Source organism: Gadus morhua, chromosome 1, assembly GCF_902167405.1.
Source record: "Gadus morhua chromosome 1, gadMor3.0, whole genome shotgun sequence".
Classification (NCBI taxonomy): Eukaryota; Metazoa; Chordata; class Actinopteri; order Gadiformes; family Gadidae; genus Gadus; species Gadus morhua.
Window position 1 is genome coordinate 15,376,001 of NC_044048.1, and position 27,083 is coordinate 15,403,083.

A 27,083-nucleotide genomic window follows, 5' to 3' on the forward strand; every position below is an offset into this window, starting at 1 on the left:
TCAGTCTCGGTCTCAGTCAGTGCTCTAAAAACAGATTTGTCCCCGGTTTGAACCTTGAGCTATTCCCACCACAGGGAAGCACTTGGCCAATACTGATGACTTCCAAAGTCTAACATCGGAATCGAGAGTCAACCTGCCTAGGTAGCCTGCTATTACAAAATACAACTAGAAATCCATCCAACATGACTAGCAGTTTTTATGAGACAACTTAACCCAGAAGGTCCAATCTCTCCAAAGCTCCAATAGGTCAAAGGTCCAATAAGTCAAAGGTCCAATAAGTCAAAGGTCCAATAGACCCTTTTACAGCCAACGTCATCAAATAGTTGCGTGCGCATGCCGGCAACAGAAGTGGTATTGTTTCCCAGTCGTTCAGACTCACACACGAGGTAGCAACTGACTAGCAAGAGTTTATAAGTGGATCAAAAAAAGTTTCCAGCATCAAAATGTCTGGTTGTTGCGTATATGGTTGTCAGAATCGATATTCCACCGGCGGACTAAAGTTGTATAGGATTCCGACAGGATCACAACCATTTAAGAGCAACCGGCGGCGTCTGTGGCTGCAGGCGATTAAACGTGTTGACTGGAATGAGGACATAATACAAAATTCTGATTTCACCACATAAAACTCTAGTCATGTCATGGTATTTGACGTTCTGTACATGACCACAGACAACGTATTCATAAGCATCATCCAGTGACTTATAGGCTCGTAATTTCTCTGGTGTACAAGCTCGGTTTCTCTATGAAATACGTAAGGGATAATGTATAGAACGCCGGTCATTATCGAGAAAATAAGCCCCGACAGGGCGAACAGGACACCTCCGCTGCGCGTCGGTGTCCTGTTCGCCCTGTCGGGGCTTATAAAAATAATTCACCGCCGGAAGTTGTGAAGTGCCCATGCAAGTGAACGGAACGTTGAAAAGACCCGTGTAATAAGTATATATATATCTGGCCACTGTATATTCGGCCACTTGCTGACGTCTTCAACCCATTCATTAATAGTACACGGATCTGGAAGTCGAACACCATTTGTCAAAGTCAACTTGTTGAAGTAAAATTCGCGATCTTGTGTTGATAATTCCCTCGCATAGCTTAACAAGCTGTTGATCTCTGCCATACTTCTGTTGCCGGACTGCGCGCGCATGCGTTCTACGTCATCATTGTGTACAAACAGTAAAAGGTATCGCAGTAAATCTTGGTTGTCCCCAAGTAGGTAATTAGCTGCATTATAGACAACAAGATGATTTAAAGATAATGGGATGATTTGGAGAATAAGATAACAATACAAATCAGGACATGGAATATAACATAACAAAATATTTCAATGCAAAATAAAAACACTTCATTGACATATTGTTCCTATGTGTAAGCATATTGATCAAAGTCATGCAATTGAACCAAGGGCCACTTGGAATAGGTTATTTGTCAATGTGTTAATTTATTTAATAAACAACAAATTACTATCTCCAGCCGTGTTTTTAAATGTTTTCCCACTGCAGAGCTTATTATACACTCAATGAGCTCATCAGATTCACAGAGGGAAGAAACATACACAGATACAAACTCAGATACAGATACAAATATAGAAACATCAGATTACTATATTGATCAGCGAGGAACACTTTTATAACAGTTGCTCAGCTCAAGCCAGAGACAAAGTAATATAATAGAATAAACCCAACTAGCAACTAGCAATATACAAAATAAATATTAATATTTTTTATTCTTATTATAAATCAAACATGTGTCTAGCAACAATATTCTGCTGTTGGTTAGATGCTCATATGTTAAATAAAAGTATATTTGTAACTTATGCGAAAAGTGAAGTAGACTGAACGTATATTGCACAAGTCATCTGGATATTGTAAACAATAAAAAGGTGGAAATATGAACTCATGTAGCAAGGAAGTCAAGTAGTATTATTTATGGTGATGAGACCCTAACCAACCCTTGTCAAAAAGGGAACTGGATTTAAATCCCCGGAGACTCTTAAAGAATCTAAGAACTTGGAGATTCTTTATCGGCCTCTGATTGAAACTCATTTTCTCTCAGGCTGCTCATTAAGACAAGTATGTGCAGCTGCCCCCACTGGCCTCTGAGCTGCTGACGGACTACCAACGGTTGGTCCCACACCCTTCATTTGAAATAGATTAGGGCTGCAGAACTTTTGAGTGAGGGGAAATTTAAATCCCACACGTCCACGCTTTTAATTCAACCATTTCTTACAAGGCATGCTGATGCTGAAAGGTACATGTGCCTAGTGTACATACCTCCAGTAATTTGTTTTTGTATCATCCCAAAACCTCCACTCATCCCAAGCATGTGACACTGTTGACAGTAGGCATGTTGGAGGAGAATTTCGATTGCTCCACATCTCACATGGTTTATTCTTTTTTAACGTTGATCGTAGCCTACTTCTGTTTAAAAATAAGAACAGTGAAAGGCGAGTTCCATGAGAACCATTTAATGACACTGTGAGCGCTGAGCCCTGATGTCCGCTTTCTTGTAATGTGAAGAGGCAGATGCAACCCTAACATTGATAAACAGAATTAAAACTGTGATGTGTACAGAACAAATATAATGGAGAATTGTTCATATGTATGAATATATTGGAAACCTTACTTCCCAAAACCAATTGGACTGAATATTTGTGTTAGGGTTACAGACACAAAAGAGAGGGGGGAGGCTGGGGATGGGACTCTGAATGAAACACAAAGTGTTTTCAATAAGGAGAGTGACCCAATCCTCCTAAAATGTTGATAACTTTTGGTGTTAAGCCCCGACTTAGTTGTTTGTGGGTGGGTGGGTGGTGTGTGTGTGTGTGTGTGTGTGTGTGTGTGTGTGTGTGTGTGTGTGTGTGTGTGTGTGTGTGTGTGTGTGTGTGTGTGTGTGTGTGTGTGTGTGTGTGTGTGTGTGTGTGTGTATTTGGGAAGAAGGCGGGTAATCCTTACAAACCTGCCATCACATCTCGTCTGCACCGCGTTGCGAATGCTTGCGCATGTTTTCCCAGGATCCTCTGACCCTGAGCTCACACACCTTCACTCTCGGATATAATCGTGATCAATGCACCCAGTCAATCATAGCTCATTCAGTCCATGGTTCTTCTTAAGCTCATTTGTTTTACATTGAATGATGCTTGTAGGCTGAACTGTCTACAGAACAAGATAACGACCAGCACACCATGTAGATGCGTAATGTAGCAGACCAGTGCACGCAGTGCGCACCAGATAAGGGGACCCTCCGATGCGCCAGCTTGGGGAGAGGGGGGCTTTACAGACAACCTACTGCTTTCGCCGGTCGACCGAGAGCCCTCATCAATACTTTGTCAATTGAATTGCTCTAAATAACAATGTATCCTAATTGTAAATAGAATAGGCTGTTCTGTATGCTTATAGTTATTTGAGATGTTTATTTAAAATGAACAACGTTTCAGCACCAAATCTAAAAATGCCTCATAACTAAACCCAATAAGAGTGGGGAATCAGACGCGTGTGTGGTGCTGATGAGCAGCATTGTGCGGGACTGATCAGCAGTGTGCGGGACTGATCAGCAGTGTGCGGGACTGATCAGCAGTGTGCGGGGGACTCGGTGCGGAGACGCTGTGTTTGGAAATGCTGCCGTCACAGCTGGTCACCGGGGCGAATGCCCTTCTCGTCGTGCTCTGTTGGACTCTACTGTGTCCGTTCGGGAGTGCCCAAAACGACACGGAACCGATCGTCCTGGAGGGGAAGTGCCTGGTTGTGTGCGACTCCAACCCCACATCGGACTGGAGGGGCTCCACCTCTCCGCTCGGCATCTCGGTGCGCGCCGCCAACTCTAAGGTGGCTTTCTCTGCGGTCCGCAGCAACAATCACGAACCCTCGGAGATGAGCAACAAGACGAGAATTATATACTTCGACCAAGTAAGTAACTCCCTAAATTCTGTTTTTGTGCACTTTATCTCCAGGCGTTCATTTATCATTGCCGTTTGATCAATTTGGAATGGACAGTCAACTCGGTACTGTGCTATCTGTTAATTGATAGAAAAAAATTCTGATATCCGTTTGTTATCGATAAAATATGGCAGGGATTATGTTGGATTGGGCTGTACATTGCAAACGTAGTGTTAAAGGATGGCACAGGGGTGCATAACGTCCCCAACACGACGCACGGCGCGGTGAGGCGCGCACACTCTGCGCATCCCCATGGTAATGGCATTGGCCATTGGACATGGAATGTCCAGTTCAATCAACAATTCTTGAAAAGCAGCCAGGAAGAATCAACTTGGCTGCTTGTTAAACATTTACATCCATTTATGGGTCTGTGTGATAACTTGTGATCTGCGTTTGTCATTGTGTACTTTCGATATAGACAGTCTGTCAGCAAGGAGGGAGAGGTCTACGGAAGAGGATCAGGGCCACACATGTAAAAAAAAATTAAGTTCTGACTTTATTCTCAGAATTCTGAAAAAAAAGTCAGAATTCTGACTTTAATCGCAGAATTCTGAGAATAAAGTCAGAATTCTGACATTAATCTCAGAATTCTGAGATCAAAAGTCAGAATTCTGACTTTAATCTCAGAATTCTGACTTTTTTCTCAGAATTCTGAGATTAAAGTCAGAATTCTGACATTAATCTCAGAATTCTGACTTTATTCTCAGAATTCTGAGATTAAAGTCAGAATTCTGACTTTAATCTAAGAATTCTGAGAAAAAAGTCAGAATTCTGACTTTTAAGTCAGAACTACGGGTATCTGTAAGGACCAACCTCCGTGGGAGAGACACTTTGCTTTATGCCGTAGGAGGAAACCTATGGAAAGCCAAGAAGGCCACAATCCGGCCCTAGAATGGCGCGGTAAAAGAATTCCGTACGGAATCCGTACGGAACTAATAGCCGCGGCTATTAGGCATATTGAGATGGCAGTGTGCGAAATATCCCTCAATATTCGGGGATGCCCTCATCCCCAGATTGTTCTCGATATGCAGTAGCCAGCTAGGCCATAACATTACAATATTTCATGGATGCAAGCAAGCCAAGACAATCAATCTATATCTATAGCCTACATGACAACACGCACACACGCACACACGCACACACGTTAAACACACTGGTAAAGCAATAGGAGCCTGCATTGGCTTAAGTTGTTGGGATGCACGTTATTTTATAACAGGGAGGGGCAAAGTTGTGCATTACAATGCAAACACGACAATAATTGGCACCGTTCTTGCGCACTCAGAAGAACACGAACTGAATAAATGCCAGGTATATAGCATATTGGAGACGGACACACAATCAGTGCATTTGCAAATGAGATCCTGCAGTATGACCGATCTTGTGACATTATTTAACCATCCATCTACAGCTAATACGATCAGACAGATACATCATTGATCACATATAAGCCCACAACAAGCCCAACATCACCACGGCAGGTGCGCTCTCTCTCGCACATTCACACAATCACTCCAACTTCTCCAACTCCAAGGCAAAGCTGTTTCACTAAGACCACAAACAACCACAACTAACCAGCCTACATATCCACAACAATGCACAACAATCAGTTCTATACATTGCGTCTATCTTCTGTTTGGCGCACATGGCTAATTTGCATACTTGCACAGGACTGTCGGCTCCGCTTGTCAAAAAAATAGAACGTATTTGTGAATAAATGCTTTGAATTCTGAATACTGGACTTGGTGAGCTTGGTGAGTTGGCTATGGGACGTGCACTTTTACCGCGCCATTCTAGGGCCGGATTGTGGCCTTCTTGGCTTTCCATAGGTTTCCTCCTACTGCATAAAGCAAAGTGTCTCTCCCACGGAGGTTGGTCCTTACAGATACCCGTAGTTCTGACTTTAAAGTCAGAATTCTGACTTTTTTCTCAGAATTCTGAGATTAATGTCAGAATTCTGACTTTAATCTCAGAATTCTGAGAAAAAGTCAGAATTCTGAGATTAAATTCAGAATTCTGACTTTATTCTCAGAATTCTGAGAATAAAGTCAGAATTAATTTTTTTTTTACATGTGTGGCCCTAATCCTCTTCCGTAGAGGTCCCTCCTTTCTGACCGAATGTCTATATTTATGATGTATATATAATATGATATATAATATATATGTATGTAATTACATGACAATGACAATTATTTGGTTGCAGACAAAATATGTTTTATACTGATTCCTTGGACCAACTGATTGTTTTAATAGCTTCAGCTCCTTGAGAAACATGTATGTAATATTATGTATGTTTTATTCTTGCAGGTACTTGTGAATATTGGGAACTACTTCACGTTTGAGTCTGTTTTCTTGTCACCAAGGAAAGGGATTTACAGTTTCAACTTTCACGTTATAAAGGTGTACCAGAGCCAAACCATACAGGTATACACACACACACACACACACACACACACACACACACACACACACACACACACACACACACACACACACACACACACACACACACACACACACACACACACACACACACACACACAAAGAGCAAGAGAGAGAATGAGAGTGAACTCTCAATGTAGTCATTTTAATTTGAAATATTATCTTGGGTGTGGATGCATTCCATTACTCCTAAATGTACTGCCATCTGGATATATGTTTCATGTTAATCATATGCTGATGAATGCAGTGATTGGTAGAAATCATTATAACTCCGACTTTTCTCTTAACACATGGCGCTCCAAAATACCTCAAACCGCAAAGAATAATGTGCAGCAGGCCTGCTACCATAGAAGTATTTCCTCCCTCAAAACACTCATTAGAGTACACGTGTCAGAAAAACTGATTAGCATCAGGAGTTTGCTACGCTTTCACCCAGACACGTAGGTGGATTTTTAAAACAGTCTCGCATAATGCAGCTACTGAGCGGCGCGACGCTTACCCAGTGTCTATGTTTGGGTTCCTCCAGGTCAACCTGATGCTGAACGGCAAGCCGGTCATCTCGGCCTTCGCGGGCGATAAGGACGTTACCCGCGAGGCGGCCACAAACGGAGTCCTGCTACTGCTAGAAAACGAGGACAAGGTGTATCTGAAACTGGAGAAGGGCAACCTGGTCGGTGGGTGGCAGTACTCCACCTTCTCTGGCTTTCTGGTTTTCCCTCTGTAAAACAACAACAACCACAACAAACAAAACATCAACACATCGTAAAATGAAGATCTGCTAAAGGACATTCCCACAATGTTTTGTCCCCAATCCATCGAGTTCTGTTGACGTCCCTGGGGTGACCCTGCCACATCAGGAGAGGAGGAGAGAGGAAGAGGGACGGACGACCACATCTGAGAGGAAGGCAGAGCTACTCTCTGAGGTAACCCTGGACGGGTCCCTGTCAAAATCGCTCATGATGGAAAATGTATCGTTCTTGTGTTGTACCAGCAATCGTGAAGAGGAAAACCAAAGGCTATTCCAACGGTATCGTCTGAGTGACATTGATTTGTTGAACATACCACAGTAGGATTGAATGTCTGCTAAGTCAATTGCATTTGAGTCCATTCGTCCTTTTCAGATGTATTTTATTACAGTTCCTCAGAGGCCATTGGATCAATCCATTTTTATCTTTCGTTATATTTTCTCCACATGGAAATAAAAGGTAATGCCAATTCCCAGTGCATCTTAGACAGACTCTCAACTTTCTCTCACCAGAGAGAAATGATAGCATCCATTGTAGTTTTTTCGGTACAAACTTAATGATTACATCTTGGCTGCGAATGGGGCAACTTTGGCCACTGCAGACAGATGGTGTGCACAGTGTACCAAAGTGTGCTAAATGGTAGTGAGGACAGAAGTTTGGCTGTAAAACCCATCTTGTTCTGACTGCATTGTGTTGTTTGCCACACAGTGCCAAGGATGAATATTCTATTTTTTACTGTTTGCATAATTATGTGGTGATGATCCGAATCCAATATTGTTTTTTTGAAGAGGAAGATAGGTAAAAAGCAGAAGCAGTTGATCAATAATGCAATTGAAGAGTCCAGCAGAACACCAGCGATACAATGCTGGTTTAGCTCTTTGCCCTGTAGTTCCTGGTAAGTATGTTACCAACCGGAGATCTGTGGATGGCCTTACGTCAGCACTTTCTGCTTTTGCAATGTCCTCAGAAGTGCCCTTGACATTTATTTTCTTTTGAGGGTTCTCAGTGATGTGAAATCAACTAATAAAATACGACTAATAGTCAGCAGTCACACTTGAATCAGACCTATGGAAAAACAATAGTTATAAGTATAAGCTTAGTTCTGTTTAAAAGTTTCAGTTGATATGGGTTGTTGAGCACGAAAATAACGAGATGACCTTTATACTAAAACCACATGCCCTTAGTAAACTTTACCTTCACAAACTTTAGAATGGTAAATATACAATCAAAGTTATAATAATTGTAATAGACAATATTGAATTGTAGATATCGACCCCTTTCCGTTTTGTGCAATCGGTATTTGATAAAACTTGAGCACACTAGCAGTCTCACAGAACCAGGACATGTCCGACCCATGATAAAACCACCACTAAAAGATGATAAGTATATCACATGACATCTGTATGGCTCAACTTAGATGAGCAATGGAATGATATTGTATGTTTCGATTTCGTCTGTTTTCTGGATGAATCTGGCTCATGCTTGCTGCTTGTTTCCACATATTAGAGAAGAAGTTTCATTTTTGTCTGTGGACGACCTTATTTGGGTTTAACTAAGGGGCCCTTTAAAGATTACGCTGTCAAAAATGACAGATTTCAATATATTCTGAACCCACAGAGTGGATCTGTGGGCAGTGTGTTTTCTGTTCATTAGGGGGATCAATTGAAAAGACACCTGGGATTTAATATAATGCCGCTTGAATTGGATATGTCCTCTACAGAATCCATGGTGTTGAATATAAATGTTTTGGGGTTATTTATGGTTATGGTTATGGTTAGGCCAATATTCTATTTAGTCCTTCCTTACTTTTAACCCTGTATTAATGTGTGTGCGCCTTCTGGTACAGTTACAATGTACAGTGCAAATTACTCTGCTAAGTGCTTTTCTTGGTACTGATCCACTTTGCCAAGTACAGCGCTAGGTACTTTGGTTGGCACTGTTCTAGAAACTGAGGTACTATGATAGTATTATTCTAGGTCCTGTGCAAGGTACTATGCTTGGTGCTGTGCAAGGTATTATGGAAGGTTCATTTTTTAACATAGTGTACACTTCATGGTATCAAAGAATTGATTATTATAAGTATTCAACTGAAGGGCATTACATTGAACTAAGCACAACTTTTTAATATATATTAAAGTTATACCTTTTCGGTTAATCCTGACTTCTCATTGTCCTTCATCTTCATAATTTGCAGCCACTCTATTTGTCTCATCTATGAAACCCACACCACAAAAGACAAAAATGGTCATAGAGTTAACTTCTAAAAATAAAGCTGTGTAAATATTTTTACCTGCCGAAATTCCATACAACAAAGGGTGAAATACAATGACAGTCATGTAATCGTTTATGTGCTGAACTTTATATAATGTGCTGCAAACCTTTTGAATGGAGTCTCTCATGTCATATTTGAAATGTTTCATGCATCCTATGAGCTCAAAATGAAATGTGAACTCATACTAACTACATGGTGATCACTACATGTTGATTTCCTCTATCTATGTGATCTTTGTGACCATCAATAAACGTTGGCTCCAAAGAAATCAAAGTACTTATATACAACAGCACATATTGGAATGATGTTTACTGCGTCTTTTCCCCAAGAGAAAGCTGTCATTAGCCGATCATGTGGATATATTATTATAAATAAAAACAATTATCCATGTCTAATATTAAAATTTGTTTCATGCAACTGAAGAACAATTGAATTGGTAGCACATTAGTATGATGGCGTTATTTATTATGTCGTACTTGTTGGGAATAAAGCTGCAGACTTTGTGTTTAATCCTGCTTTCTGATGTCCTGTCATCTGATCACTCCAAAATCAGGGAAGACGATTATTTAAGGACAGAAGTAGAACTTGCAGGTCTCTAGTCAAATTCTAATGTTTATTTTGTTTCAGTGGTTTCTTACCTCCAAAGGGGAGGTTAGGCAACTAGAACCTCTAAAATATGTATGTTTGAGCCTTTAGGGAACTGCTGGCTAAGTACCAGAGAGCCGGATGCCTCGAATGATCGGGCTTTGGCGCAGCTCCATGGAGCTTGAATACAAATAGTTTGGTTCAGAAAATAAGAAAAAGCAATTAATTAAGTATATTCAGGTGTATAATACTGCTTTGTAGATTGATGCTGACAACAGGGACTTCCTAGACAAGAACAGATTTAATAAGACGTGTATTACATATCTTTACATGCAAAAATATACATTTACAACAAAATAAAGGACTAAATGAGAAATATAAATAGTATTTTAATATAAAGTTTTACCCAGAGTCTTTTCCGAAGTATAGAAAAGCTGAGGGACCTCAGATACACTGAGGCATAGGCCTATAGGGTACACGGAAGTCACAATTTTATAATTTCTTTCTTTATTGGCATATTGGAGGACAACCTTTAGGCATGATTATGTGCATGCCGTCTGTAAATGAGCTAGCACTTCTGGAGCAGCGCTTCTGTCATTTGTTTAAAAACAATCTGTGGACTCTGATTGGCTCCTTTGGGACTATCACAACTCACAGGAAATCCAAAACCCAAAGCAAAAAAAGAAATGGGCATCAAACATTAAACTAGCCAAGAGGTATAAGGCCAGCCTGTGTTGTTTGCTCCACTGCCAACACTAGGGCCTCTAAATGATAGCGCTGCGTTCATGTTTTTGGTGTGTTCTGGCACCTTTTCAGCCGCAGGTTCTGTATTTAGCTACAAATGGATTGGAACTTTCTTTCTATTAAGTGCTGTAGTTCAGTGTATTTTCAGTTTGGTGTAAAACTGGACTACATTGAATTGGGAACTTGTACTCTTAGAAGAGAGACATTAAGAGTAAATTCCACATCATTGCTTTTTTTTCTTGTATGACTTGAGGTAATATTCACTCATTGGAGAACCAACTATGATATGTGATCAGAAATGGGGTCACTTGACTGCAGTGATGCACGCCACAGGGGGGTCCTCATAGGAAGAACACAGGTGTCGCTCAGAACACTGATTATGGGTCTGCTAATTTTCTTTACCAGGGTCCGGCTAGATAACTAATCTAGCGAGGAAGAGTGCCCTTTAAAAGTGCCCTTTATGTACCGCTGCCCTGGTCCGTTAAAAGCGATGACCCGTCTTTTGTGTTGTGAGCCACACCTGTGTGTGTCCTACGCTGACACCTCTCTGGTGTGTTTCACTGCAGGTATGTCCTTTGCGTAAAAGGTCTATTCACTTATTGTACATCTAAAGCCCATCCAAGCTCATACCTAACCAGGTCTAAGCATATAGAGCACTACAGAGAGCCTAAGCAACGACAGTGGGGAAAGATAATTGTCAGTTTTCAAGTGTATTTATCACTTCTAAAGAATTGGAATTGGCAATACATACAGGAAATTTATTGGGGTTTCAAATGTTATTTTTCAGTAATACCCAGAGTGCAACAGCCGGTCTTCTGTTGGTTGTCGGCAGAGTAGTGACCTGAGAGTGACCTGAGAGCCAGGCCTTTCTCGCTGACGGTGACATGGGTGGATTGTGTCGTCGTCCCCTTCCCATTCCCAATATACAGTAGAAAATATGTTAGGTATATCCTCCTCTTATGATTACTGACAAAGCCTAACTGTGTTAGCTTTTATTTGGACGGAGAGTAACTAGAAAGCTAAATAGATGAGACAAGCTCACGTTTCAGGTAATGCACCTACTCAATTGCTACACAGCAAATAGCAGAGACCTTGAAGTTTGTAACACTTTTTGTATCAGCACCCAGAACTTGCTGAATTTTTTAGTTATAGCTTTCATGTTTTTACCCTTATTTGTTTACTAAAAATAGCAATGTCATCTCACAATATGACATGAAGGAAACTGACATGGCAGGTTTCTTATATGGTCGTCATGGCACTAAAATAAGATGGACTATAGTAAAGCTGCCAGTACAAAGCAACTGGTGTAAAAATGCCAAAGACCGGGCTGATAATGAGAAAAGTTGAGCATAGTCATTATCTTCTACCTTTTGATCCTCCAACAGTCAACTTTTTCCTGATTGAATTCTGTGACGTGTCTCTGTGGTTTTAAAGGTTGAAGCTTTTTTCCTCTCACACCATTTCAGTGTTTTAAATCACAGCACTGCCTCACATTAGAAATGTAATCTCAACCACATGCACTATAGGTATATGGATATTATTACAGTGTTATTTACGGATTTGTACACTTTTAAATGGTGAAAAAAAAAACGGTAATGACAATAGCAATAATATATCAACCTTTCTTCCTTGGCTATTTCCTGGACTATTTCTTATTATCTTATTCTTTCCTGTACAGGATTGTTAATAGTTTAAATAAAGAAAGAAAGATGGAAAGGTGAATTAAACATTTTGGAACCGAAGGTTTTAACCAACAGTAGCTATAACATTTATTTTATGGGAATGTTTATACAATTGCATAATTTAAGACTATTGTACTGTACAACACAGGAAAATGGCATGTTCATTACCTTAAATCAGCATTTCTCATTGTAGGGAATTAGACTCCTCCTGATTAAGTGTGTATACTGTCTATTTCTGAGTATATTTTAAATAAAAGGATTTTGTAACTTGAAGAGATATTGCATTGGCTAAAACATATGCTCTATGACGTCCTCTGAAGTCCTGTATGGACACAGAAACCCAGACATTTTCAGAAAATCCTATTTGATTATCAACCCAAGTAAAGCCTTCTGTTTAAGAAATTTATGTATTCAGACATTTAATGACCAATTGAGCCATTGGTCATTAAAAACAACCTATTTTGCTGCTCTGTAATTCAATACTAAAATATGCACAAAAATGGGTTAATGTTGAATTAATATTGGATTCTTATTATTTCATAGCCATTAAAAAAAAGGACTACTGAAACCGGGCACATCATGCACATGCAGGGACACAAAAGCACTGTGTGAAAGCCTGCAACAAGTTGGCCACTTTGTTTTGGATCTAAAACCCAACACATTCACATGCAGCATCTCTCGGTCTGGGCATGACATGGCTCCGTTCCCGCGTCTGAATAACGAATGAAAAGCTCAGACGGTGAGACTCAGCAGTGGTGGGGTGTTGGTTAGGATTAGGAAGAGGCTCTTTGAAGTAATACACACACACACACACACACACACACACACACACACACACACACACACACACACACACACACACACACACACACACACACACACACACACACACACACACACACACACACACACACACACACAATCTGATGAGGTTTTTTCCACGCTTCATTAATCACCCTGAGCTACCTTCTCTTTTCGCTGTGACCTGCCATATATTTGGATTGAATAGATAAATAATTTGGTTAAACTTGAGTAACTTCAAATCACTTAAATATTTAGAAATATTTTGCAAATCTCCTTTTAAAACGCACATTTTGATATATATATATATATATATATGTATATATATGTATGTATATATATATATATATATATATATGTATGTATATATATATATATATATATATATATATATATATATATATGTATGTATGTATGTATGTATGTACATACATATATACATGGATGCATGTGTATGTATGTATGTATGTATGTATGTATATATATAGAGATATATTATTATTTTATTATTATTATTATATATACTTTTTTCTAAGTTTAACCCATGGAGGCACCATTTTAGTTGTTGGAAAGGATGAATAAATGACCTTTTGTGATGGCCTTATATTTCGGGAAATATAGAAATGCTGAAAATACGTGTGACAGATTTAGGGTAAATATTAATGCAATGTAGCAACCAGGGTTTACAGAAACACCACACACAACCGTCTGTCGACTGGGTTAGGTATAATGACGATTCCCCAACAGAAAAAATGAAACAAAACGATACGAAAGGAAAAACAACTTCCAGAGCGCACTAGTATCCTGGCAGATTCTCTGGATTGCATTTTTGATTTGTCCACTAACCATTTCCATCCTTCTCATCTGCTATCTTTATCCACAGGGAATGGCTCTGTGCTCTTCTTAATGTGTCCGGAATGATAAACGGAATTGCCGTGACTTATCATTCGCCTCCAGTGAAAAACTAAAGTGTGAGATGAAGGAGGAGAGACTACCTAGCACTACCAGCACATGGTCTAAAGTGTGGACCTATTAGTAGCTCTGAGAATGTGTTTGACCTGTGAGAGTGATGGTGCATGAATATATTAGATGCTGTTTGAGCATCGACCAATGGACCGAAGGAACGATAGACACAAGTTGAGCAAAGATGATGATAGCCATTGTCCCAAGCGATTACCTTTTCCTTCCACCCTTAACAGGATTGAGGTAAGCGGATACGCACTGTGACCTTAAAAAACACATTACATGCCCCAACAACCTTTTGTATTTGCTTTAGCTACCAAGGTTCCATGCTAGTGTTCCTCCTTGAATACCAAAATTTGTTTCAAACTTAAAAGAAATAATAATAATTGATTAAACATGAGCATGTCAAGAGACCTGCACTTACAGTTCATTGGACATTTTGTTCATTTTCTTCTTTAAATTACTTATTTTTATACACAATACGATTTGTCGTGTGAAAGCTAATTCATGTAATAGTTTTGCTCTGATTCAAGCAGCAATGCTGACTTGTAGCTCAGCGGGATCCTTGCGGAATTGATGAACTAAATATGTGCAGTCACTCGAGGCCCACTCAAGACACACTTTCTTCCTCATCAGCCTCTACTGATTGTAGTTGTGAAACAGAAAACTGAAAATAGCATTTTGCAATTTAATGAATTTCCCCATAACGATGCATGTCGTGGCACATTATTTTGTTGGATATGTTATTAGATTTGTTACTTCAAGAAGACTACATTTTGGATTATTATTATTATTAGTAGTAATAGTAGTAGTAGTAGAAGTAGTAGTAGTAATACTATTATTATAAATAACCATGGTTATAACTATTTGGGTAAGACTTATATGTAACAAAATAATGGACAATTAATTTAACATTATGTGTGCATGATGAATTCCTTTCTAGAGTGTAATGATTGTGTCAAATTTCTACTTAGCCCCTGATCAAATTGTCTTACACCACCCAGCATGTGCCATTTGGTAATAATATCCTTTAACTGTATGAATGTTTTCATTTGCGAGATTGAGTGTAATGAAAAGAAAAAACTGCTCTTGTAACTTTTTCCTTGCAGCTATCGCCTTTGTAAGAAATTAAGAAAAAATATTGGCAAACATCTCAAAACAGTTTGGATATTTTAAAGGCTCTAGTGCGGGTTTCACTCAAAGAATTCAAGAAAGATTCAAGAAAGGGGAGGTCAAGGAATACTTTTAGTGGCACTTAACTTTTGATGCAATCCAATCAGAAGGAGTTTAAATAGTTGAGTATCATGAGTAAACCACTTCCTAATCACTTCAACGTGTCCAACCCCTGGCCACCTTGATTACATCTACGATTGTACATTCACAACAGACATCCATCGGCTGCTTCAACATCAATGTTACTGAATAATGACTTAGGATTCCCCAAAAATACAGATCTATTGATTTTATAACATGAGGTAAATTTTGTTTTTAAAACTTTGGATTCAGTTCATCACACTTCCATGCCCATTCCTGTACATATAATGGTACGTATCTCTTATTTTGCCATTCTCTTCAGCCCTACAAGAAATGTGAAGGCCTTGCGGAGCATATCAGATTCACATTCACGTTACAGTCTGACCTCTTTTCTCTTTACCTCTTCACCTATATGACCTACTGAACTGAATGTACAGCTCCCCTCCATCAATACAAAAGCTTTCTGAAATAAACTTTCTTACAAACAAGTCAGAACTCTAAAACGGTGTCTAGATTAATATTCTGAGGTTGGATGTGGTTGAAAAACAATCCAAATCCTTAATTCAAGAGGAGAAACATCATGCCACTGCCACTGTAGAAATATTTTATCGATGCTTCATCCACCCGCTCAGTGAGTATTTTCCAGTAAAATATCAATAACAAAACTGGAAACAAGGCATAGTTTCAGGTTCCGGCCCAGACTCTGTGCCGTCTCCTCCCAGAAGTTCTGCTAACATTGAAGGACTGCTGGATCAGAAGATCTGCTATAACATAGTAGGGGTCCAATCTGATCTACTGGATCAGAAGTTCTGCTCTAACATAGGAGGTCTGCTCGATCAGATGTCCTGCTATAACATAGGTCTGCTGGATCAGATGTCCTGCTTTAACATAGTAGATCTGCTGGATCAGAAGTTCTGCTATAACATATTTGGTTCTGCTTGATCAGATATCCTGCTAGTCTGACTGCTGTATCGCAGATTATGTTTAGCCAACCAGAGCTGACATTGAAAAAAAAGGCAGGGAAACAGTGTTCAACCAGCTGAAGATTTCTCTCCATTTGCGACATCGCAATTTAGAATGTCCTTGGGAAAAGCATATGGCAGGGACAAAATTGTTCTTACAAATGACTAGTGTACATCTTGTAAATCATCACGGAAACATTATGCTTCAGTGTTCCCTTTTCTCTCCTTGGTATAGGTAATCTCCTGATGTTTATTGGTCTATTTAGGCAGGACGATGAAGAAGATAGGGTCTATATGTTTTATTAAACAACTTACTTTCAGTGACTAGACAGCTACTTAAGCATGCTCATGTTTAATTGGAGGAATTTCGGCCTTTGGTTGCTTAGTCTTAATTTTATAGATCACAAAGTTGTGCATTCCAGGACATCATTCATGTTTGGCGGGTGGGGAGCAATGTTTTTTGCCCCTGAGCTCGTCTGGCTGTCTTAAGTATCATTGCATCATTCATGGTTGTTTAATCTCGATGCGTGACCATTGGATGAACACATCCTGGTACACATGGAGGTTCCTGCCGTGGTGGGTTTTGAAATTCTTTGGCGATTCAGGATGTTGTCATTTCGGCTTTGTTTAGTTGACTTGGCAGCGAGTGCATGCAGTGACCGTCCACCCCGCTGACAACCCCCGGAGGAGAGCAGCGTATCGCCTGCCTGGTGGTGCTCAGCCCAGAGCCGGCTGCCAAGACACGGAGACGCTAGGCTGGCCCCTTCTGAGGGAGGCACACTCATACACACACACGCACAAGCAGGCAGACAGACACACACACGCAGGCAGGCACGCACACATACAGATACACAAGGACACGCTTACAGATACACACATGCACACACAGATACACAGATAAACACACAGATACAAAGATACACACACAAACACACAGATATACACACTCAGAAACACACACTCAGATACACAAATACACACACTCACACACACACACACACACACACACACACACAGATACACAAACACACACAGATACACACAGATACGCCCATTCACATGCACGCACACACACAAACACATACACCAACTAGCACACACCAATAAGCACACACACACACACACACATGTGCACACGCACACACTTTTAATATCCATCTGTGAGTCTCTGTGACTGTTATTGAAGCAGCTGTTGACTGCTTTGTCTCCATGTTATAATAATAATTATTAATAATGGTAGTAATAATGATGTCTTACTGTATTTATTTATATATCTTTTAGTAGGTATAGCATTACCTTAAAGCGCCAGTGGATGGATGGATGAGGGATGACGGACGATGGATGGATGGCTGACGATTTTTTTTGAAAGATCTTGCCCAGTGGAATTGGGCCAGATTGGTCTGGAGGATCAAGACCCTTACATCTCATTTGATGTCCTGTCACACATAGTGGAGAGTGTGTTCATGCCAATAAGCCCATGGGTGGGGTGTAGCGGTAAAGGGGTTTTATGGTTGTGTTGGAAGGGGAGACATATTGGCTGTGATTATGACGAAAGTATATTTTTAACATCATCACTCTCTAAGTCTATATTCTTTTTCACAAAACCCATTGTCATCAACCGAACCTCAACCCTTTTAACATCAATTAAATAAAAATGTGACTGCCATGACATTAATCTTGCTTTGTTACACAAGTGCCATTATATTAACTCTTTTAAGTGAAAAGTTATACCCGTTGGTTAAACTACTGATAAAGTCACGGATGTCCATCTTATTGACAAGCATGTGGAACACAATGGACCTAATCTCGGGTTGATAACCCCAATATAGTTGCATTGTGCACATTTTATGCCCTCCGTCCTCAGAAAGAGAATGGCAATCTCCAACAAAACGACGAACAATTACTCTCCTAGTACGGATATTTAATTCTCCCAAGATTGGTCACTTGGTTCTGTTGTTCTCATTAGTTTAGGCGTAATTACAAAAAACAACTAAATCAGAGTCAGATAATTAGAAGCAAACCGAATCCGTTCCCACTGGGGTTGAGCGCCCACATTTGGGAGATGAGGCTCCCCCCAGCAGACGCGGAGGCTACAGTGGGTGCAGACAAGATGCACAATCACTATAAATGTGTTCCTTTGTCATTCTCTCCCATTGGCTCACTCTCCCCAGATAATTTTTTTGTTGGGAGAAATTGTGAGGCATTTCCTGTGTCTGCACCTGTTCAGTCTTTTATGGGAACTTCTGTATAGCCAGTCGATCATCGTTGTCTCGACGAGTTAAGGCCAACATAGAGATCGGTCCCTCTCTCTGTCTCTCTCACCTAGTCTCTGTCTCTCTCTGTGTCTCTGTCTCTCTCTCTCTGTATTACTCACCTAGTCTCTGTCTCTCACCCTCTGTCTTTCTCACTGTCTCTGTCTCTGTCTCTCTCTCAGGTCTGTCTCTCTCTCTCTCTCTCTCTCTCTCTCTCTCTCTCTCTCTCTCTCTCTCTCTCTCTCTCTCTCTCTCTCTCTCTCTCTCTCTCTCTCTCTCGCTCTCTGTCTCTCTTTCTCTCTCAGTGTCTGTCTCTCTCTCTGTCTCTGTCTCTCTTTCTCTCTCAGTGTCTATCTCTCGGTCTCTGTCTCTCAAACACACACACACACACGGATGCACACACGGACACACACAAGGACACACACACACACACACACACACACACACACACACACACACACACACACACACACACACACACACACACACACACACACACACACACACACACACACACACACACACATACGCTTGAATAATTTGAAAAGACACAACAAATCAACCCTTGATTTGATTTTATCCGCTGCCAAATGGATTTGCAAATGTACCACCACATTAACAGATGCACTGTGAAATGCATTCAAACATTCATATGTTTACTTGTAAAGCAGACTTTTGTAAAATATAGGTTGACTGGAAATATCCACTATGGATTATTTGAATTGAGTCAATTATACAATTAACCAATGTACTGGGTCAGGGACTGAAGGCATGTAACAACTGAAGCCCTATTTCATTATCCGCTCTTTAAAACAAAGTCTGTTCCAGTTTTCAGACTTCAATCAGAAAGTTTTTTCACAATCAGATACAGTAACTTAGAAAGGAGTCAGCTGAGGTGGTTCGGGCCTCTGGCAAGGATGCCCACTGGGCGCCTCCCTTGGGAGGTGTTTCAGGCACGTCCAGTGGGGAGGAGACCTCGGGGAAGACCCAGGACTAGGTGGAGAGATTATATCTCAACACTGGCCTGGGAACGCCTCAATGTGGCCCGGGAAAGGGAATTCTCGGGCCCCCTGCTTGAGTTGCTCCCCCCGCGACCCGACCCCGGATAAGCGGATGACGATGACATGAGATGAGATGAGATGAGATAGCAGAACATTTTCTGGTTTTTATTCATAATGCTGTAATTTCACCTAGGCAAGCTATTGTAGTAACTCGTTCCCTTGTTGGATGCATTTCATTAATCAAATGCAAAACACACTATTAAGCCCAGAGTATCAATGTTTCAGATATATTCAGGCCTGGCATTCTTTGAAGGAATACAATTATTTTCAGAAAACCAAAAAGTAATTAAAAAAAGTTGTCAGTAAATATGTAAAACATTGCTCCCTTGTTAGAGACATTGGGAGGCAGAAATAAATAAATTAATACATAAACTGATCAGCCCAACATCATCGTGAGAATAAAAATGACAACATCTGTGATAGTTGTTAGTAATTTTTTTGCATTAATTTACGCCCCCAAATCCCAACAGCCATCTTACACTGTTGCTCTGTGTCACTCTGCCAAGAGGCATCTCCTCAGTAATGAAATAATATCCCCAACATGGAGGCTTACACTATTCTCTGCCAGTATTTAAATGTAATGACACATGTGATTAGTGTTTACTCAATTTCAATGAAAATAATAGTTTTCTCCTATTTAGCTCATTTCAATAGTCTATTAATAATAAGTTTAACAATGTACACCAATCATTTAAAACAGTAAAAGGCTGCAACGTCATATAAGGCAGCTTGTTTTGTCATTCTGCCATGATTTAATCAAATCAAATTACTTTTAATGTTTTGTCCAATGTTAATTAGTTGTATTACTTGAACATAAGTCGATATAGTGCACTCTGAAAGCCCTCCATGTTGGATCTCTTACCTACCATAATCATCCGAGTGTTTTTTTGTAATTGGTGGAATCCAACAGTTTCCGGCATTCCATTGGATGAAACTGCAAAGTGTACCAGTGGTATATTCTTTTGTTCATTCTGTTCTTCGATAAAAGCTATCATGTCTTTGCCTTGAAGCCAATAATGGACTGCAGTGATATGTGCTGATTAAGTGCAGAATCTACATCATGTTAGTGATAAGTACTGCAAATTGACAATACTAGACCAGCTACAAATGCACAGGCTCTTCGCCTTCATTGGCAATTATTTCTTATTCTGATGTATTGGCCAAGTGCTATCTTCAATATGTTCAATATGTACAAGACAGGGGATGTCTTTGAGAAAGTCTCCCATAGTCATTCTTTATGTATTCTCAAAAAAACCTGTTTATTCTCTAAAGAATTAATAGACCTATAGGTGGGTGGCCATCCGTGTGTGTGTGTGTGTGTGTGTGTGTGTGTGTGTGTGTGTGTGTGTGTGTGTGTGTGTGTGTGTGTGGGGGGGGGGGGGGGGAGAGAGAGAGAGAGAGAGAGAGAGAGAGAGAGAGAGAGAGAGAGAGAGAGAGAGAGAGAGAGAGAGAGAGAGAGAGAGAGATGCAAACATGCACTCAGGCATGGGGAGACTTACAAGCCCCCTGCCATTACCTTGAGGCCTATGGTAATTTTCAAGGCAATAACAACAGGTTTGGCCCATCGTCGAGGCTCCAATCCACTACCTGCTGTCTGGCCACCAGCCTAATTCAGCTCTGAAACCCCCAAGCTGGGATGATCGACACCTGGACGCCTCCGATAGTGTGATGTTAAGTGGAATCCACCATTCATTACTTTTAAAAGTCATTGACTTTACACCTGCCTGCCTTTGTCAGAAATGGGTGCAGTAGGTTTGACGCAAGCGCATCGTCAGTGACTGGGGGAGGAGAAGGTCCTGTGTGATGACGACAACGTTTTAGATGCTCTTTGAGTCCCTTCTTTCAGAGAATTACGAAGTAGTGCGATGTTGTGTCGTTTAGGAAATCTGGAAAATATGCATCATGTGTACATAATCACACCCATGTAAGAGCGGACATATACATGTATGCAAGCACGCACACACAAACACACACACACACACACACACACACACACACACACACACAAACACGCACGCATACACACACACACACACACACACACACACACACACACACACACACACACAGACACACACATATATGCATGCACTCGGGACAAACACACACACACACACGCACACACACACACGCACGCACGCACGCACGCACGCACGCACGCACGCACGCACGCACGCACGCACGCACGCACACACACACACACACACACACACACACACACACACACACACACACACACACAATCATCATGTGTGATCCTTTTAAATAGGTTGTTTTTAGTATTCATGTTAAATGTATTCAATGTTGTGTAACCTAACTATATAATATGTCTTGATGATGTGGGTCTGTCGTTACACATGCTGACCCGTGTGGTGCTGTGAAGTCCTCATCCTCTCTCTTGTGCCCTACACACAGCTCCTTTAGCTCCAAAGAATTTTAAACCTCTCTGTGTCCCGGGTCTATTGCATTTTCCTCGGTGTTTTAAGCAAAGAGTATTGTGGTCTTAAAAGTCAGCTGGCATTAATTCCTCCCAGGCAAAGGGATTCAACTATGCTCTGGAAAGAAGCTTACGTTTTGGTGTTCCAAATCATTCTACGTCATTATGTTATTCATATACATTTCTGCCCTTTTTTCTTAAATTTCTTTGCATAAAAAAACAACAGTTGTGTTGGTGACATTACTTATGATGCAATTAAATGCACAGCAATTGAGCCTTCAATTGCAGCCTTCACTATTCAATTCATAAATGATCTTGCAAAACAGGTCAAACTGAACATTTGTCTCATGGAAATGACTCTTACTTTTATTGGTGTGGTTGTTTGCATTGCAAGGTGCTTCCAGTACATTTGACAGAAAACAAGAAGTGGTTGAGAAAACCAGCAACGGTGGTAACCTCACAGTGACGGCTGTGTCCCGTGTGGAATCCCCCCCGTCCGCCCACCGCCACTATAACAACTTCTCCAGTGTCAACACCTGCACTCTGGCCAGCATGGCGATCCAGCGGTTGGCGTGCGTCTCACCGTGGGCCGCCGTCTGGACGAAGCCCATCTTCCGGTAGAGGGTGTTGGCGGCGGCCTGCGGCGAGCTGCTGTCCACCAGCAGCCGTGTGTACCCGTGGCCCTTGCAGGTCTCCAGGGCCTTCAGCGCCAGCAGCGAGCCCAGGCCCCGGCGACGACAGCCGTACGACACGACCATGAGGGGCAACTCGCCGTAGAGCTCCAACTCCTCCTCCCCCTCCTCAAACTCCTCCTCCTCCTCCTCCTCCTCTCCGGTCCGGTCCTCGCCCCTTCCACCGGGAGCCCCCTGGTCTCCTTTCACCGCCCGCACCGCCACCGCCCCGACCAGCCGGGTGCGCCCGCCCACCTCCGTCTCGGCCACCCAGAGGCCGCTCCCTTCCAGCAGGCCGTTCTGGCCCCGGGCGGCCTCTAGCCTCCGCTGCAGGTAGCCCTGGTGGACCTGGTGGCAGCAGTAGTAGAGCAGGCCGGCCCAGGCCGCGCCAAACAGCAGGGCCAGGAGGTAGGAGCTGCCGCCCAGCACGTAGCCGGCCACGCACACGCTCAGCGCCACGCCCACGTGGTCCGGGTAGGCCAGGCTGCGGAAGAAGGCCGGGTACACGTGCTCCAGCACGCCGTCGGACAGCAGCGCCAGCACCTCACGCCGATCCGACGCCTCGTAGCCCCGGATGGAGAACTGGACTGGGGGGGTGGGTGGGTCGGGGAGGGAGGGGGCAGAGAGAGGAAGTGAGGGAGTGGAGAGCAAGAGGATTGGAGCGGTAGAGAGGGGGTAAGAGAGAGGGAGAGGGGGAGAAAGTTGTAGAGGGAGTCAGGAGGGGGAGTATTATGGTTTAATAACGCTAATCTGCCTCGTGGGACTATTACAGAATCTCATTGTATTTCGCAATGGGATCACGTAACTTTATGTGCACAACAATTATAGTTACTGGTCTTTATAGTTCTAATATGCTTAAAGTTGCCTCACACACATCTGGAAAATAACAGAAGAAAGAAAAATATAATCACATATTATTACACATATATTGAATACACCTTATTATATCTAATGACACAAATCGATAATGGAGAACGGATATTTATCTCCCGTGGACACACTGCCCAATTCCCAATCCAATGGAGTAAAAGTAAGTAAAACACATTTTAAACTTGTAAGTCAATGTCCAAAAGTATCAATTAGAAACATCCCTTATCTAAACAGCTATCGTATCAAACTTTATACAAAATATTTACTTACGGTTGTTTTTCTTTTCCATGCTTTTGCCTCTTTTCCCTCGTTGTTGGCTAAGTTTTAAGCCTTCAGGACCAGTCCTCCCTCTCCCTACTTTCTCCACACTCTGAATTTAGCTACAGATTGTGATAATCACCCATTCACAGAGAGGATTAAAATGACTCTGGGCATGCTCACCTTTAAGTACCCGCACACTCATATATGCAGATATATACGTACACACGCACGCATGCACGCAAGCACACACACACACACACACACACACACACACACACACACACACACACACACACACACACACACACACACACACACACACACACACACACACACACACACACACACACACACACACAAACAAATCTACACAGTCACACTCTCAAACATCTACTGTATGTAAATAGATTGCAGACTGGTGGTTTTAACCTTTGTATTTACAGTTCTTTCATAAGCCATATTTTTTAATGTATTTATATATGTATTTTTTTGTCAGAGGAGCGAGCTGACTGTTGATTGCAGTATAATACAATGAAAATGAATCACCTAGTATAAACAAGCTTGAGAGCGATCGTGTTTTAATTTGGCTCCCTGTTTACCAATCTATTACCATGGAAGAACAATATAACAAGCTGTATTGTTCGCTCTGAATACTGATCATATTTGAGGAACACCTACACTCTGTGCTCTTCCAGGATAGCTTTGCTGAGGGTTCGATTAAATAAACATTCCTAGTACACCAAACTAATTAAACAAATGTTTTGGTGGAACTGTCACAGGCATCAACTTCCATGCCCAATGTCTCCATCACACGCCAGACTAGAAGATAAAAAAATAAGCAAAATGAAATGAATAATGGAGAAAATGTTCAATGGTTCTTCTCAGTGTCTGACTGAGATATAATTGACTGAAAATCTAATTTATTCGATTTTAGAGGTCCTTCACCGCTGTTTAAACTGCTTCAGGGCCCTGGAGGCTGCCGGGCTCCCTGGGAACAGGACGGTCCAGTGGCTGGCAGCTTCATCTGAATGCAACAATGACTTCCAGTTTGTGAAGCTCAATGTTGCTGGCATTGTTTTCTGAAAACACATTTTTGGTATGTTGGTAGTTACAGAATCATGTTGCACATGCAATGACATCCTATGGCGTGAGTCTGTGTTTTTCTGGAGGTAGAGCTGGAGGTAGAGCTGGTGTTGGAGATAGGAGTAGGACTGGGGGTAGAGATGGGGTAGAGAAGGTGGAGGAGCTGGAGGTAGAGATGGGGTAGAGAAGGTGAGGAGCTGGAGGTAGAGATGGGGTAGAGAAGGTGAGGAGCTGGAGGTAGAGATGGGGTAGAGAAGGTGAGGAGCTGGCGGTAGAGAAGGTGAGGAGCTGGAGGTAGAGAAGGTGGAGGAGCTGGAGGTAGAGATGGGGTAGAGAAGGTGAGGAGCTGGTGGTAGAGATGGGGTAGAGAAGGTGGAGGAGCTGGTGGTAGAACTAGCAAAACAACTTTCAAAGGGAGGATGTTTTGACACAAGGGTCTGAATGAGAATCAAAGAGAAATAAAGAATCCATCAGGTATATGTTATTTAATACACGCAGGTGAGGATTAAAGAGAAGCAATGAGTCCAAAATAAAATAATAATGGTACACTTGAAAATGTTATCCTTGATAATATTTTTCTTGGCTTCTTCCTTATTTATCTAAACAGCAAGGGACAATACATAATTCAGGATACACTCAATTCATGCACACTCTCTGCCACACTTTGCCTGGATTTGGAAAAGACTTGACACTGATACAAAATTAATTACACTAACCAAATTTTATTGTGGTCATGCCCACCTGTCTGCCTTTCTGTCTGTCTGTCTGATGGCCTGCCTGTCTGCCGGTCTGCCTGTCTGTCTGTCTGTCTGTCTGTCTGTCTGTCTGTCTGTCTGTCTGTCTGTCTGTCTGTCTGTCTGTCTGTCTGTCTGTCTGTCTGTCTGTCTGTCTGTCTGTCTGTCTGTCTGTCTGTCTGTCTGTCTGTCTGTCTGTTTGCTTGCCTGCCTGTCAGTTGGCCAGTCTGTCTGTCTGTCTGTCTGTCTGTCTGTCCGTCTGTCTGTCTGTCCGTCCGTCCGTCCGTCCGTCTGTTTGCTTGCCTGCCTGTCTGTCTGTCTGTCTGTCTGCCTGTCTGTCTGTCTGTCTGTCTGTCTGTCTGTCTGTCTGTCTGTCGGTCTGCCTATCTTTCTGTCTGTCTGACGGTCTGCATGCCTGCCTGTTGGTTGGTCAGTCTGTTTGTCTGTCAGTCGGTCGGTCTGCCTATCTTTCTGTCTGTCTGTCGGTCTGCATGCCTGCCTGTCGGTTGGTCGTCTGCTGTCTGTCTCTGTCTAAAAGCATTGGTGCTGCGGGGTTAACATCTATTTGAAGGAGATATATTGATACAAATGTATGGATAGGTCCAACTTTGCGTCTGCGTCTAAAAAAAAAGTGTGAGTGAAGAAGAAAAAAACACAAAATAAGACCTGTGTTGATTTATGTTAGCAGCCCCGGGTACCGTGGTAGCATCCAGGCTAAACAGGGATATTGTAGCAGAGGCTCATCCCAGCTCCTCTGGGGGGAAGTGAGGGAGGCTGCAACAGCGGCCACCTGAATCTAAACTCCATCTATCACACTTAAAACGCTGCCCGCATCCACCCGGCCCCCGATATGCCAAGGGGGCTGGGGGATGAGGGCTATTGTGTTGCGGGATGAACAGTGAATAAACATTGGGCCATTTCCACATAAGTGGTGGTAGGATTTATTCAAGGTTAATAAAAACTGACTCGGTGACAGACGATCCGAGGAAGTAATGCACATCTCTGAATCGTCACGATCAATGACAAAAAGTGATTTGTCTCAAAAGGATGTGTCACTTTTGAACGGAGGTTGCTACTTCATGGACCAGTGAGGGAATTGAGAGAATGGAGTATTTTGATGGCAGACGTAGTGCCTGAACTGGATGTTTGAAGCTACAGCAAACAGGGAGATTCCATTAGACTTGCCCATTGACTCTTATAATGGCAGCGTTTCCCCCTAACTGAAAAGTTAAAACTTGGATCGATTGTTCTCTTAGTCTCTCAACCACAAGCAATCGATCACTAATCATCTTGTGGTTCCACCCTGCATAACTATTGGCCTATTCCCTTTGGCT

The 27,083-nt window shown here is 41.8% G+C and overlaps 2 protein-coding genes across 2 annotated transcripts; one reads left to right on the forward strand and one right to left on the reverse strand.

Annotated features, from left to right (window-relative positions):
• The first annotated feature begins 2,856 nt into the window (after positions 1-2,856).
• On the forward strand, positions 2,857-9,884 carry cbln4 (cerebellin 4 precursor). Its single transcript, XM_030366012.1, has 3 exons — positions 2,857-3,902; positions 6,237-6,353; positions 6,898-9,884. Exons 1-3 carry the CDS (start codon positions 3,612-3,614, stop codon positions 7,093-7,095), a joined length of 606 nt encoding a protein of 201 aa, XP_030221872.1. The 5' UTR covers positions 2,857-3,611; the 3' UTR covers positions 7,096-9,884.
• Positions 9,885-22,470: 12,586 nt separating this feature from the next.
• On the reverse strand, positions 22,471-24,097 carry LOC115547309 (uncharacterized). The gene is made up of 2 exons (XM_030361448.1): positions 23,942-24,097; positions 22,471-23,388 (listed from the first exon to the last, which is right to left on the reverse strand). Exons 1-2 carry the CDS (start codon positions 23,958-23,960, stop codon positions 22,640-22,642), a joined length of 768 nt encoding a protein of 255 aa, XP_030217308.1. The 5' UTR covers positions 23,961-24,097; the 3' UTR covers positions 22,471-22,639.
• Between the last annotated feature and the right edge of the window lie 2,986 nt (positions 24,098-27,083).